The sequence below is a fragment of the Saccopteryx bilineata genome, chromosome 1, assembly GCF_036850765.1.
Source record: "Saccopteryx bilineata isolate mSacBil1 chromosome 1, mSacBil1_pri_phased_curated, whole genome shotgun sequence".
Taxonomy (NCBI): domain Eukaryota; kingdom Metazoa; phylum Chordata; class Mammalia; order Chiroptera; family Emballonuridae; genus Saccopteryx; species Saccopteryx bilineata.
Window position 1 is genome coordinate 159,640,042 of NC_089490.1, and position 15,605 is coordinate 159,655,646.

Consider the following 15,605-nt stretch of genomic DNA (forward strand, 5'->3'; position numbering starts at 1 on the left):
AAATATACATATAAATTCTGGGATACACTGCAGACTTAACCATCAGAATCTCCAGGGGTAGGGCTAGGAGGGTTCGTTTAAAAAACAAAACTCGCCTGACCTGTGGTGGCGCAATGGATAAAGCGTCAACCTGGAAATGCTGAGGTTGCCGGTTCGAAACCCTGGGCTTGCCTGGTCAAGGCACATATGGGAGTTGATGCTTCCAGCTTCTCCCCCCCTTCTCTCTCTCTGTCTCTCCCTCTCCTCTCTAAAAATGGATAAATAAAAAAAACAACAACAAAAAAACTCTCCTTCAAAAATTTTTAATAACTTTCAGGAACTTTTTAACACAAAAATATGAATATTGCAATATTGTATATAGAAAATGATACAACTCTTTCTCTAATGACTCAGTTTTAACTTTTTTCTAGCCGTTCCACCCTATGGTGAATCTGGATTGTTCTCGGGATTTCCGGCCATTTCTCTGTGCGCTCTATGCTCCTATTTGTATGGAATATGGACGTGTCACACTTCCCTGTCGTAGGCTGTGCCAGCGGGCCTACAGCGAGTGCTCAAAGCTTATGGAGATGTTTGGTGTTCCTTGGCCTGAAGACATGGAATGCAGTAGGTGCGAAAATCATCTCTTTTCATGGATCATTACTTATGTTGCAGTATATTTAAAAATTAGTTTTCTTTTAGCTCATTGGTGTTTAGAAACTTTTAAAAAGTATATATATTAGTTTTAATTTTGAACAACCGTTTCATGGCCTCAAAATTATTCATTTCCTTAGAAATTTGGAAACACTACATAAAAAAGGTAGAAAAAGAGAAATGTTACTATGAAGAAATGTTTAAAAGAATTAAATAAGGAAAACATAAGACATTCAGTTGATTTTCTCTTAAAAATTTTTTTCTGGCTATAAAAGTAATGCCATTTATGAAAATTAGAAAATAGAAGAAAATAATCATTTGTTGCCTCATCATTACATACCTTTAATGATGATTTAATAGAATTTAAATGTCATTATGACTGAAATGTGTTAATGACTCAAGTAGTTCTGTCAGTTCTGTTTTTCTGTCATGTATTAAAAGTACCAGCCCCAGAAAATGTCAGGTGCTTTTCTAATTATTTTCAGTGGATAGATTTTAAACATCTCCTAAAGATTAGAGATGTTTACTAGACAGTCTTATAGATTTGTATCAGAGACCATTATAATTAGTAGTAATAATGTACACAGTAGTAATACTGTTATTTCTTATATAATAACATTATTCCTTTTTGTATTCTGAAATATTTAAAAACTAAAGAATAAGAGGAATATGAACGTGCCTATTATCTAGCTTGAGTAGTCTTAATATTTTGCAATATTTGCTTCTGATACTTTCTTTTTAAGAAATAAAACAATACAGATAGAGTTGAAAATTACTTCCTTGGTATCTGTCTTGATTTCCTTTTCTTCTTTTCTCCCTGGAGTTGAAGTACAGTAATCATTATGTTAAATTTGTTGTTAATTGTTCCGATGTTTGTTTTTATACGCTTCATTTCATATATACATATCTATAAACATTAAATTTTTTTACATGTACCTATGTTTATATCTTTAGGTCTGATTCATTCCCTTTAATTGCGCTTTAATGGCCAGTTGTATTAATATTCTATAGTTATTTAGCCATTTCCTAGGGATGATCATTTGGGTTATTTTCAGATATCTTTCTATTATAAGCAATGCTGCAGTGAACATTCTTTTTTCCATTATGTTTAAAATTAATTTTGTTTATCATCTGACAGTCGCCCTTGGAGGTAGGCAAAAAGCAGGTGCTATTACTCTCATTTGAGAGATAGAAAATTTTAAGAAATAAAACATATTAATTTCTTGTAGTCAATTTACTGACATTTTGCTTTCTTATCCACTCTTTCCTCAAACACCTATGATAGTGTTTATAGTCATTCTTTAGAACTCTATAAATTTCTTGATGTTTATAGCAACAGTTATGAATTGACTGGGCCAGAATCCTGTTTTATGTTTCTTGTATTTAACTCTCATTGTTTAGTGATCATTTTTATGTTAGTACTTTATATACAAGTATAGAAATCTCATTGTGATCTTTCTTTATTTTGATAGGATTAAATGTATTTTTATATCCTCACTATTGCCTGGGATTGCCTAACTCTTAAATTCTGGCATGCTGGCCTGACCTGTGGTGGCGCAGTGGATAAAGCGTCGATCTGGAAATGCTGAGGTCGCCGGTTTGAAACCCTGGGCTTGCCTGGTCAAGGCACATATGGGAGTTGATGCTTCCAGCTCCTCCCCCCTGTCTCTCTCTCTCCTCTCTCTCTGTCTCTCTCTCTCTCCTCTCTAAAATGAATAAATAAAAATTAAAAAAAAAAAAACTTTAAAAAAAAATTCTGGCATGCTAATCTTTCAAAACTTTTTATTCTTCTACCTCTCTCATATTTTTGTTCCTACTAGACCTGTCTTCGCTTCATGGACACCCACAGGCTTTTGGGTTTTTTCCCCTCCCAATCAATACCTTCTAGGTCTTATTACCTTATGTAGCTTAAATTGTGGTCCATCACTTTAACACTTTTCCTAGCAATTTTAATTTATTCCTTCCACTGTAACTTGTTCAAATCCCCAACTGGATCGATTCAACCAATTTCTTATAAATTACCTGTGCTATTATTTAATGATTTAAACTATAGCAATTCTATTTGCTGTTTCTCTTTGATCAATTTCCAATTTGGTAAACAGGGAAATTTGTGTTCATTCCCCTTAACACCTATGCCAAATCTATATAACTCACTTCAAACCCATATTTCACTTTTATTTTATATTTGATCCTTATTCCCCTCAACCTCAGCCTGCCCTCTTTTCCTGAAAATCAGTTAAGTCATCGTATATGAACTGTTACTACAACTCAGACCAATCCTTCTCAATATTCTTTCTTGGATCCTCTTTCTGACCCTTAAATACTAGTGCTTCTCAAAGTTCTGTTCCTGTTCTCTAGGTAATAATTATCTTACTGATTTTATCCTCTTATTCATGGACTGATGACTCCTAAATTTAAATCTATAGCCTTGACGTCTTCCTACCAAGTTCCAAATCTGCATATTCAGAAGCCATTGGAAAATGCTATCCTGAATTTGTCTCAGATACCTCAATTTCAGCATGTCTAAAATTTATTTTATTTCTAGATCAGTTTTTTTTTAAAATTCCCTGGAAGTCATCTTCCTCCTTCATTGACATTAGCTTCCACATTCCTATTGCTTTTATCTAACTAATTTCATAGCTGTCGCATTCTCACTGTCTTACATGATTTTAGTTCTGGCTCAGCTCAAAAGCTGTCTTCCACACTGCGCCTAGTCATCTTCTAGTTACTCAAGTTAGGGCTATATAAATATATTTATTCAACAGTCATTGATTCAACAAACGTTAATTGAATGTATTCTATGTGCTAGGCACTATTTTGTGTTGAAGATGAGCAGTGAACAAAAACATCTCTGTTCTTAGGGAGCTAAAATTCTGGTAGTGGGAGATAACAAATAAATAGATAATGTCAGATGGTAACAAATGCTATTAAGTGAGAGTAGAGTTAGGTGATAGTAATACAATACAGGGAAGCAGAAGGACTCTATTTTCTGTGGAGACATTGGGGAAGGCCCTTTTAATCTTTTATTTCTCTACTGATTAGGTAAGGGGGCACTGGAACAGGGACCTAAGTAAAGTGAGAGAACAAACAATACAGATGTATAGGGAAGAACAGTCCAGGAAGGGGAAACAGAGCAGCAAGTTCAGAGATTCTGAAGTGGAAGCATGCTTGGCATATTCCAAGAACAACAAGGTGACCAAAGGGGCTCAGGCCAAGCGAGTGAGAGAGAATGGAAAGATTAAGTAAGATCAAAAAAGTACAGGGGCCTGACCAGGCGCTGGTACAGTGGATAGAGCGGCAGACTGGGATGTGGAGAACACAGGTTCAAAATTCCGAAGTCGCCAGCTTGAGCGCAGGCTCATCTGGTTTGAGCAAGGCTCACCAGCTTGGACCCAAGGTTGCTGGCTTGAGCAAGGAGTCACTCGGTCTGCTGTAGCCCCACCCCACCCCGTCAAGGCACACATGAGAAAGCAATCAATGAACAACTAAGGTGCTGCAGCAAAGAATTGATGCTCTCATCTCTCTCTTCCTGTCTGTCCCTATCTGTCCCTCTCACTGTCTCTCTCTGTCACACTCACACACACACACACACACACACACACACACACAAGTGTGAGGGGTGGTAGGAGTTTTGTAGCTCTGATGTCGAATTTGGACTTGACCCTGAGTGAGAAGGGAAGCCAGAATAAACATGATCAGACCACTGGAGTGGTGCTATGTGGAAGTGGAGATCAGTGGGAAGCCTCTCTCAGAAGTCCAGGGAAGTCCCAAATTGAAGCAGCAGTGGAGAATATGAGAAGTGGTCAGATTTTGAGTATATCACAAAGTAGAAGGACAGGATTTGCTGGTAATTTGTAAGGTGTAAATGAGAGAGAAGGGACTTTAAAGATGACCCCAAGGTTTTTGACCTGAGCATCTAGGAAAATGGAATTGTCGGTTGTGCAGATGGAGAAACCTAAGGAACGGAATCAAGAGTTTAGTTTTGGAAGGGTTAAAGACTGAAGGGCATGTATATGTTGAATTGGTAGTTGGCTATACAGATACATCCACAAAAATACTGAATATTACTTTGCATGCTTTTAAATCTTATGACGTTGTTTATATATACATAGATGCACATACAGAGAGACACACACAATTATATTTCTGCAACATTCTTACCTGTCCAACCTTCTCTTGTTGCAAGTCATGCATACCTTATGCTCCTGCAATTCTAAACACACTTGGTTCAAACTTCTATGCTTTTACTTGTATTTCTTGCTAAAATACTATTTGGCATACTTTCAGTATTGGCAAATACTGATACAAAATTCTGTTTAAGAGACTATGAAGTCTTTTATAACCGCTTTCTTTGAAATAATCCTCTATATCAATTTATACTTTATATATATTTTGATTGCTTTATATATCACACTGCTGCATTTTGTGTTGTCTTTTATAAGTATGTGTCTCCTTTTAAACTCAAGGATAGAGATCCTGATTTTTTTGTCTGTTTATGTTAAATTTCTGGCATACTGCAGATTCCAATAAATGCCTGAATGTACTATGTTTCTGCCTTTTGGCTTTATAATTCCAAGCCCTGTGAAGAAAATGGTTTGTATTGGAAAATAAAAGATTAATTTGCTATAGCATAAGGTTATACATGCATTTGGAAAACAATATCAATTATAGTTTCTTGGAAACTATTTGATGCATATAAACTAGTAAACATTTAGTTAGTGGGAGTCTGAAGGTTAGAAACTGCTACCGACAAGAAAATTAAAGATGCAGGAAGTTATTGAGAATGGTACCCTTAGTCATATAAGTATGTCTGCAATACCATCCTATTTTCTTTGTCCTGAGACTTTGATTTTTTTCTCAAGTCTGTGGATCTGGAAAATTGTTATAATGCAGTTTTCTTGGGCCCTAACTCAGGTATATGGAAATGTGATTTGTGGTGGTGAGGTCCAAGAATTTACATTTTAAAGGGACCTTAAGTTTTCTTATGTACTTTCAAGTTTGGGAATACTGAATTAGAGAATGCAGTAGGTTGGAGAGAAATTAGGAATGGTAGGAAAAAACTAGTTGACTTGAAAGGCCTTTAACCAATATGATAAGCATAGAGTGTCTTTAAAATGGGAAGAAAAAAACTAAAAGGTACTGGCTTGTAAGGACTTTTAATACTAATCTAACTCAGAATACCTTGTGCCATGCATTTAGGGAATTTTTTTTTTTTCTTTTCATTTTTCTGAAGCTGGAAACAGGGAGAGACAGTCAGACAGACTCCCGCATGCGCCCGACCGGGATCCACCCGGCACGCCCACCAGGGGCGACGCTCTGCCCACCAGGGGGCGATGCTCTGCCCATCCTGGGCGTCGCCATGTTGCGACCAGAGCCACTCTAGCGCCTGGGGCAGAGGCCACAGAGCCATCCCCAGCGCCCGGGCCATCCTTGCTCCAATGGAGCCTTGGCTGCGGGAGGGGAAGAGAGAGACAGAGAGGAAAGCGCGGCGGAGGGGTGGAGAAGCAAATGGGCGCTTCTCCTGTGTGCCCTGGCCGGGAATCGAACCCGGGTCCTCCGCATGCTAGGCCGACGCTCTACCGCTGAGCCAACCGGCCAGGGCTAGGGAATATTTTTAACTCTTATGTTTGAGTAAGATCTGTTTAAGTCTAGGGTAAATTGAGGACTAGATTATAGTTAGACAAAACTAACTTTTAGCTTCTATTCTGTTGAAGCTATATATATTTGTATTTATTTTGCTTATTTTATATACATGTTTATATTTTGAAATCTTACTCTAAACTGTGTGTCCTAAATAGTGTGTGTGTATACACACTTTTTTGTGTGTCTATGCTTGACTATTTTAAGAAAAAGTACTGTTTTTAAAACCAAAACCAAATTAAGTATAAAACTTTATCATTTTTGGTCAACTATGGAAAATCTAGTTGTATGGCTCACACAGTAAACATCACCATTTACTTTATACTTATCATAAAGTGCTCCAAGGACATGAGAATAAACATAGGTGCTAAATTTGGAAATCCAGATTGTTAGGTGGCAGTAGATTTCTCTATTACCAGTAAAATGGTACTCGTCTTGTATTTTATAGGTTCCCAGATTGTGATGAGCCGTACCCTCGACTTGTGGATCTGAATTTAGCTGGAGAACCTACTGAAGGAGCCCCAGTGGCAGTGCAGAGGGACTATGGTTTTTGGTGTCCCCGAGAGTTAAAAATTGATCCTGATCTTGGTTATTCTTTTTTGCACGTGCGTGATTGTTCACCTCCTTGCCCAAATATGTACTTTAGGAGAGAAGAACTTTCATTTGCTCGCTATTTCATAGGATTGATTTCAATCATTTGCCTCTCTGCCACGTTGTTTACTTTTTTAACGTTTTTGATCGATGTCACAAGATTCCGTTATCCTGAAAGACCTATTATATTTTATGCAGTCTGCTACATGATGGTGTCGTTAATTTTCTTCATCGGGTTTTTGCTTGAGGACCGAGTAGCCTGCAATGCATCTAGCCCTGCACAGTACAAGGCTTCCACAGTGACACAAGGATCTCATAATAAAGCCTGCACCATGCTTTTTATGGTACTTTATTTTTTTACTATGGCTGGCAGCGTTTGGTGGGTAATTCTTACCATCACATGGTTCTTGGCAGCTGTGCCAAAGTGGGGTAGTGAAGCTATTGAGAAGAAGGCATTGCTGTTTCATGCCAGTGCATGGGGCATCCCTGGAACTCTAACTATCATCCTTTTAGCGATGAATAAAATTGAAGGTGACAATATCAGTGGCGTGTGTTTTGTTGGCCTCTACGATGTTGATGCACTGAGGTACTTTGTTCTTGCACCCCTCTGCCTCTATGTGGTAGTCGGGATTTCCCTCCTCCTAGCTGGCATTATATCCCTAAACAGAGTTCGAATTGAGATTCCATTAGAAAAGGAGAACCAAGATAAATTGGTGAAGTTTATGATCCGGATTGGTGTTTTCAGCATTCTTTATCTCGTACCACTCTTGGTTGTAATTGGATGCTACTTTTATGAGCAAGCTTACCGTGGCATTTGGGAAACCACATGGATACAAGAGCGCTGCAGAGAATATCACATTCCATGTCCATATCAGGTAAGGGAAACCTTGTTCTAAATTTCGGAATATGTAGTCTTGAAAAGAAGGCATATTGCTATAAAAAGCTAATCTTAACTGGGTTTTTAAAAAACTCTTCGTGAACCTTCAATTTGTACGTTAAAATTTAAAACATTTTATAACAAATATATTGTAGTAAGAATGTCATACACATGTTCCTATAAATATCGTCCTTTTAAAATAAGACTTTTACAAGTCTATGCTATGGGCTTTTAAACAATATCTTCTGTTATCACAAAACAGTTGCTTGTTGATTCTTTAGAACTCTGCCGGTTGGAGAGGAAGAAGCACTTTACCAACTCCGATAAAAAGGTTCTGTCTTTTTCTGGAAATTTTACTGATGTTCAAAGTAGAAATATGTTGTTTTAATAGTTTTGTAAAAATAATAGGATGCAATTGTGCACACTAGTTCATCTCTCAGTTGGTCTTGGTTTTTCTCTTTTGCATACTGAATATTTTGTGATTTATTCTTTAGTTTAAAGAGATTAGATACTCATAGAATCACAGAATTTTAGATCTAGAAAGAACTTTAGCGATAATTTATTTAGGTTCCCTCTGTAAAGTTCTTAAACATCAGACTCATTTGAGGCTTAAAAATGTATAGTAACCTGCTCACATTCATCTGGGATTTAGTCCTAGGAGAGGATTAGAACAAGGAAAGTAATTCAAAGAAATTAATGCTAAGTATTTATCTCTCATTGTAAAACCTTCTCTGGAACTGTGCCACTAGCTATTACCCTCTCTTCTTTCTCTTAAAACAAGTTTTCTTGAAAGAGTTGTCTCCTGTTCTTCCTGATCCAGGTTTCCTGAGTGCGGAAGTGCACCAGCCACCCTTTCCTCTACCTCAACCCTGCGTCTCTCTCGTACCTTTTAAATGTCTTTCTTAAAGTACTTAGGTATTATAGATAATTTATACTTGTCTGTTTCCCCTCCTTGATGGTGAACTCTTTGCAGATGAGAACTTTTTCATATTTTTGAATGAATGTTCTGTAGGTTAGTAGATGATAGCATTGAAATGGGGGTGTATAGGTTGAGAAGAAACATCTAAGAAATGGAAACAGTGGTACTGGGGACAAGGAGTGTGTGTTTAGCACATAGTCAAAGTTCATAAATATTTGATGACTAAAAATGACATTTTTCCTTTTATATGGTGGTATAAATAGTCCCATACAAAATTATATTTTTATTATTGTGTAAGTATGAGCTACTAGCTTTTAAAAAATAAACCAACTTATAATAAAGAAGCTAGAAAAACTGAATAATTGAAATGTATTAAATTTCTTAACAGAATTACTTATTAAAAACTTATTTTTCCTTTTTATTCTTTTTCCAAGTGAGAGGAGAGGAGATAGAGAGACAGACTCCTGCATGTACCCTAATGGGATCCACCTGGCAACCCCTGTCTGGGGTCAATGCTCTTCCCTTCTGAGGCCATGCTTAAAACCAAGCTATTTTTAGCACTCAGTGCCTGGGGCCAATGTACTTGAACCAGTCGAGCCATGGTTGCGGACGCGGAAGAGAGAGAAAGATGGAGTGAGAAGGGGGAGAGGTGGAGAAGCGGGGAAGAGAGAGAGTGAAAGGAGGAGAGGTGGAGAAACAGACGGCCACTTCTCCTATGTGCCCTGATGGGGAATTGAACCCAGGACATCCACACACTGGGCCAACAGTCTACCACTGAACCAACCAGCCAGGGCCACTTATTAAAAACTCTTAATATGAATTTTCAAATCTGAAGATAACTAACCAGATTTTACACCTAATGAGAGAGAAAGCAATTGTTGAATTACATCATATGCTTTCCTGTATACATTTTCTAGGATTCCAAATATATATATATATATATATATATTATCTTGAGGCTATTGAAGGAACAACAATGTGTAACTATGAAATAATGATAAAAAAAAATACCAAAGCTTAACCATGTAAATTTAGTAAATTAGAGTAGTTGGGATGCTATTTTCAAGACATTCCTAGAATTCTTTTAGCATCTTTAGAAGCAGTTTAAGCTATACAGATAACGTGTGTGTGTGTGTGCATACATCCATTCCTTTATAGTCATAGGTTAAAAAGTAGTTTTCCAACACACAGAAATGTTGGATTTTCAATATACCAAAAAAAAAAAAAAAAAAAAAAAAAAGCCTGACCAGGCGGTGGTGCAGTGGACAGAGTGGACAGAGCGGACAGAGCGTCGGACTGGGATGTGGAAGGACCTGAGGTCGCCAGCTTGAGCGCGGGCTCATCTGGCTTGAGCAAAAAAAAAGCCCACCAGCTTGGACCCAAAGTCACTGGCTCCAGCAAGGGATTACTCGTTCTGCTGAAGTCCCGTGATCAAGGCACATATGAGAAAGCAATCAATGAATAACTAAGGAGTCCCAACAAAAAACTAATGGAGTCCCAACAAAAAAGATGATTGATACTTCTCATCTCTCTGTGCCTGTCTGTCTGTCTCTATCTATCCCTCTCTCTGACTCTCTCTCTCTGTCCCTGTAAAAAATAAAAATAAAAAATTACATAATAACAATAACATAACATGGCTCTTAAGCTGTAAATTCTGAAACAGGAATCTTGGTTTCTTGTGTTATTTTTCTTATATACTAGCTTTATAACCTTAGACCAACTTCAAACCTCTCTGCTTCAGTTCCTTATCTGTAAAATGAATAATAGAATCTAATAGCAATAGTATTAGACATAAATAGTAATAGAATCTACCTCCTAGGGTTGTTTTTAGGAACATGCATACAGACACTTGGAAGAGTGCCTTCTACATAAGTACTCAGAGGTTAGCTTTATTAATTTCTTCATTAACTGTTGCTGCTCTTCCTATTTACACACACACACACACACACACACACATATTCAATACGTACATATATAGGTGTATGTATAAACATAGTTTTTAAAAACTATCTAGTACCAGGCTTTAGCAAATACCATATTTGCTTCAGACTTTTAAATCATATTACAGATTTGGCTGAAACTTTTTGTGAATCTTTCCTCAGTCCTGTTTCTCTTATTCCCTGCCCAAAGGTGACCATCATCCTGAATTTGGAGTGTCATTCCCATGAAAGGCTATTCAATTACCAATGTGAATGTAGCTATGAAAATATTTATTTACATAGTATGTAAATGTTATACTATCCATCTATTTCTGTAACTTGATTTTTTAACCTAACATTTAGTTTTTGAGATGTATTTATGTTAATACTGTTGTTCATTTTTAAAAATATTTTCTTTTAAGAAAGTTTATAGTAATATATTAGTTTACAGAAGTATAGAAAATAACAAACACCCATGTACTCACAATCCAACTATCTTGAAATCTAAACATTTTATTTGGTTGGCTGTTTATTAAAGACATAGTTGTTGACTAAACATGATTTGCCTGTTTAGTACCTTCATTGCTGTTAGGTTATTTGCCTTTTGTTGTTGTTGTAGTTTAAATATTCTTGGTATGATTCTTGTCATTTATTTTTACTGCAGATATCTTATCCTGTTCTGTGCTAGTATTCTTTTTGGCCTTTGTGTTTTAAAAAATCCTTCCCTGCCTCTATTCCCTTTGATATTCCCATTTTCTTTCCTTCTCCTTTCCCAGAGGTACCCCATTCTCATATGTGATATTTATCATTCTTCCTAATATTTTTATACTGTGGCTGAATATGTATCTATAAAACTAGCCTTTTGCAAATTTATAAAATTCATATTAAGGAGGTAATTTCGTAGCTTGGGTTTTTCACTCAGTTTTATGTTTTTAAGATATCAGTGTTGATGTGTACCACTAATTTGTTCATTTTAACTCTAGTAGTCTGCTGCAATTTATTCACTCCTTCTGTTGATGGGCATGTAGTTTCCAGGGGTTATTTTTGCAGTTATAATCCATTTGCAGTGAACATTCTTATAATACCTGTTTTCCTTGGATATATATATCTCAAAATGAAATTGTTGCAGTATAAGATAGAAACATCTTCAACTCATATGGTTATTTTAATTGTACACTCAATGAAGTATGAGTTTGATGAAGTTGAAAGTGTTTTCATACGTTTATTGGGTTTCTCTTCTATGATTTGCCTGTTTAGTACCTTCATTGCTGTTAGGTTATTTGCCTTTTGTTGTTGTAGTTTAAATATTCTTGGTGTGATTCTTGTCATTTACTTTTACTGCAGATATCTTATCCTGCTCTGTGCTAGTATTCTTTTTTTGCCTTTGTGTTTTAAAAAATCCTTCTCTGCCTCTAAAGTCATAAATATGATCTGCCATATTTTTTTCTAGCATTTTTAAATTTTGAATTTTTAAAAAGATTTTATTATTGATATTTTAGAAAGAGAGAGAGAAAGGGGGGAGGAACAGGAAGCATCAACTTATAGTAGTTGCTTCCTGTATGTGCCTTGACTGGGGAAGTCCATGGGTTTGAACTGGAGACCCTAACATTGCAAGTTGATGTTTTATCCACGGTACCACCACAGGTCAGGCTAAAATTTGAACTTTTTTAAGTGAAAGGAGGAGAGATAGACTCCTGCATGCGCCCCAACTGGGATCCACCCAGCAACCCCCATCTGGGGCCAATACTCAAATCAGCTGAGCTATCCTCAGTACCTAGGGCCAATATTTGAACCAGTTGCGCCACTGGCTGTGAGAGGGGAAGAGAGAAAAGGGGGAGAGGGAGGGGAAGTGAAGTAGATGGTTGCTTCTCATATGTGCCCTGATCGGGGATTGAACCTGGGACAGCTACATGCCAGGCCAACGCTTTATTCACTGAGCCAGCTAGCCAGGGCTAAATTTTCATTTTTGATTTATATCTCTAATCCCTTGAAATATAGTATATTTTTAATATGAGTAATATGATTTTGTTTTTCCATATGAATAAGCAGTATACTTTCAACACCATTATTTATTAAATAGCCCTTCTGAATTGTAATGCAACCTCTGTCATATACAAGTTTCATTTTTAGGCTCTCTTTTGCTCCACTGGTTTGTTTATATAACCTTGGGTCAATTCTACATTTACCCTACCTTCTTGTTCTTCAAAATTATTTTAAGGCCCTGGCCAGTTGGCTCAGTGGTAGAGTGTCGGCCTGGCGTGCAGAAGTCCCGGGTTTGATTCCCGGCCAGGGCACACAGGAGAAGCGCCCATCTGCTTCTCCACCCCTCCCCCTCTCCTTCCTCTCTGTCTCTCTCTTCCCCTCCCGCAGCCGAGGCTCCATTGGAGCAAAGATGGCCCGGGCGCTGGGGATGGCTCCTTGGCCTCTGCCCCAGGCGCTAGAGTGGCTCTGGTCACGACAGAGCGACGCCCCAGGTGGGCAGAGCATCGCTCCCTGGTGGGTGTGCCGGGTGGATCCCGGTTGGGCGCATGCGGGAGTCTGTCTGACTGCCCCCCACCCCCCGTTTCCAGCTTCAGAAAAAAAATAAAATAAATTAAAAAAAAAAAGAAAGAAATACTGGTCAGTTTGTTGATTTAAATTTACTTGTTCTTTATTTTAAATACTGTATTTGTTCCCGTTTTGTTTTTTTACTTTAAAATAAGATATGCGCAGTGTGCATAGGGATTTGTTCATAGTTTTTTTATAGTCGGCCCTCCAAGGGTCTGATGGACAGTGAACTGGCCCCCTGTGTAAAATGTTTGGGGACCCCTGGTATACAGTATAGAGACGCTGGACAAAAGGATGATTCATGTCCCAGGCAGGATGGTGCAGGATAGTGTGAGAGATTATCAAGCTGCTCAGAACAGCTTGCCATTTAAAAGTTAGAAATTGTTTATTTCTGGAATTTTTTATTTAATAATTTTGGACCATGGCTCACCATAGGTAATTGACACCACAGAAAACAAAACTGTGGATAAGGGGAGTCTACTGTATACTCATGAGTAGATAGATTGTGATAATTGTTAGTTCTCTGTACTGTCCTTGTCCAATTTGGATGTCGAGCTTATAATAGCTTCATAAGGTGAGGTATTTTTCCCCCGTTATTCTCTGGAACAGGTTTTATAATAAATAGACCCTCTCCTCTTTGAAAGGGTTAGTATATCCTCCTATAAAAACTCTGTATCATAGTGTTTTTTTGATTATTTTGTTTGTTTTTTGTATTTTTCCAAAGTTAGAAGTGGGGAGGCAGTCAGACAGACTCCTGCATGTGCCGGACTGGATCCACCCTGCATGCCCACCAGAGGGCAATGCTCTGCCCATCTGGGGTGTTGCTCCACTGCAACGGGAGCCATTCTAGCACCTGAGGTGGAAGCCATGGAGCCATCCTCCATGCCTGGGCCAACTCTGCTCTAATGGAGCCCTGGTTGCGGGAGGGGAAGAGAGAGATAAAAAGGAGAGGGGGAGGGGTGAAGAAGCAGATGGGTATTTCTCCCGTGTGCCCTGATTGTGAATTGAACCTGGGACTTCCACACACTGGGCCGATGCTCCACCACTGAGCCATCTGGCCAGGGCCCATAGTGTTTTTGAAGTGAGGAGAAAGAAGTTGTGGAAAGCACTAGGTTTTCAAAGCTACTATTTCAGTATCTTTCATAGTAATTATTCAGGTCTTTTATTCTTTTTTGTGTGTGTAAGAGAGAGTGAGGGAGAGATACAGGAAGGGAGAGAGATGAGAAGCATCAACTCGTAGTTGCAGTACTTTTAGTTGTTCATTGAGTGCCTTGACCAGGGGGCTCCAGCCGAGCCAGTGACCCCTTGCTCAAGCCAGCGACCATGGGATCATGTCAATGATCCCACGCTTAAGCTGAGGACCTCACGGTTTTGAACCTAGGACCTAGAGTCCCAGGTTGAAGCTCTATCCACTGCACCACTACTGGTCAGGCAAGACATTTGGGGGGTTTATATTTTTCTAGAAAATTATTTCATCTTTTCAAATAAATTGGTATAAGGTTATTCACATTTTTTTTTTAATTTTGAAAATTGTTACTATATCTTTTTTTGGTTCCTAATGGATTTTTTTTCCTCCCTTGTCTTATCAGAGGATTATCTTTTTAAGTCAGTTATTTCTGTTCTTACCTTTCTTCCTACTACTTTTCTTTAGAATTACAGTTGATCCTTGAACAATGTGGAGGTTAGGGGTGCCAGCCCCCACTCAAAGATCTGCATATAACTTTTGATTTTCCCAAAACTTCACTACATTTGTCCCATGATCTCCACAGGGAATTCGTTCCACAACCCTTGTGGATACCAAAATCCATGATGTTCAAGTGCCTTTTATAAAATGGTACAGAATAATGCACACATGCATAGAGTCAGCAGTTGGTCGAATCCACGGTTGCAAAACTTGGGGATGTAAAGGGCTGACTGTGTGGTTATTGTAAAATATCTGCGTATCAGTGGACCCACGCAGTTCACACCTGTGTTCAGTGGTCAATTGTACTTGGTTATTCTGGAGTCTGGAGTCTTGAAAATTCAACTCATACATTTTTAATATTTCCTGATTTTTGAAGTGCATTTAAAGTTTAACCAAAAATACCCCCAAACCATTATTAACCATGTTGACCACTCATTGAGTTTTCTGTACTTGGCTCCAAACAACTTTATTTATTTATTTGAGAACCTTTTATTATTTCAAGTTGGGGAATCTCTGGCCTTTCTTTCCTCATAGAAGAGTTCCCAATCCTGTTGAAAGGGGGTGTGCTCATACTAACACCTCATAGCTTAATACTCGAATGCATACTTTCTTTTATTCCCTACAGTATTTTCTTTCCTAGAATTAGTATTAACTTTTTTCTTCAGCATAATAGTTCAGAGGCTATTCTGGAAGGTTAGAGCAAGTATGATTAAGGCTTTATTCTGTGTATGAATCCCATGAACTCCCTTGTGACTCTGGCTTTTCAGTCTTAAGTAACAGATATTGAGTTAAATCTGA

The 15,605-nt window shown here is 37.9% G+C and overlaps 1 protein-coding gene across 2 annotated transcripts in view; it reads left to right on the forward strand.

Moving 5' to 3' along the window:
- The window catches only part of FZD3 (frizzled class receptor 3), a 98,573-nt gene that overhangs the window by 41,846 nt on the left and 41,122 nt on the right, over positions 1-15,605 (forward strand). For both annotated transcript variants that reach the window (XM_066278596.1, XM_066278597.1), the window contains exons 3-4: positions 411-607; positions 6,719-7,736. In XM_066278596.1, coding sequence (XP_066134693.1) covers positions 411-607; positions 6,719-7,736 — 1,215 coding nt within the window. The remainder of the gene's footprint in view (positions 1-410; positions 608-6,718; positions 7,737-15,605) is intronic.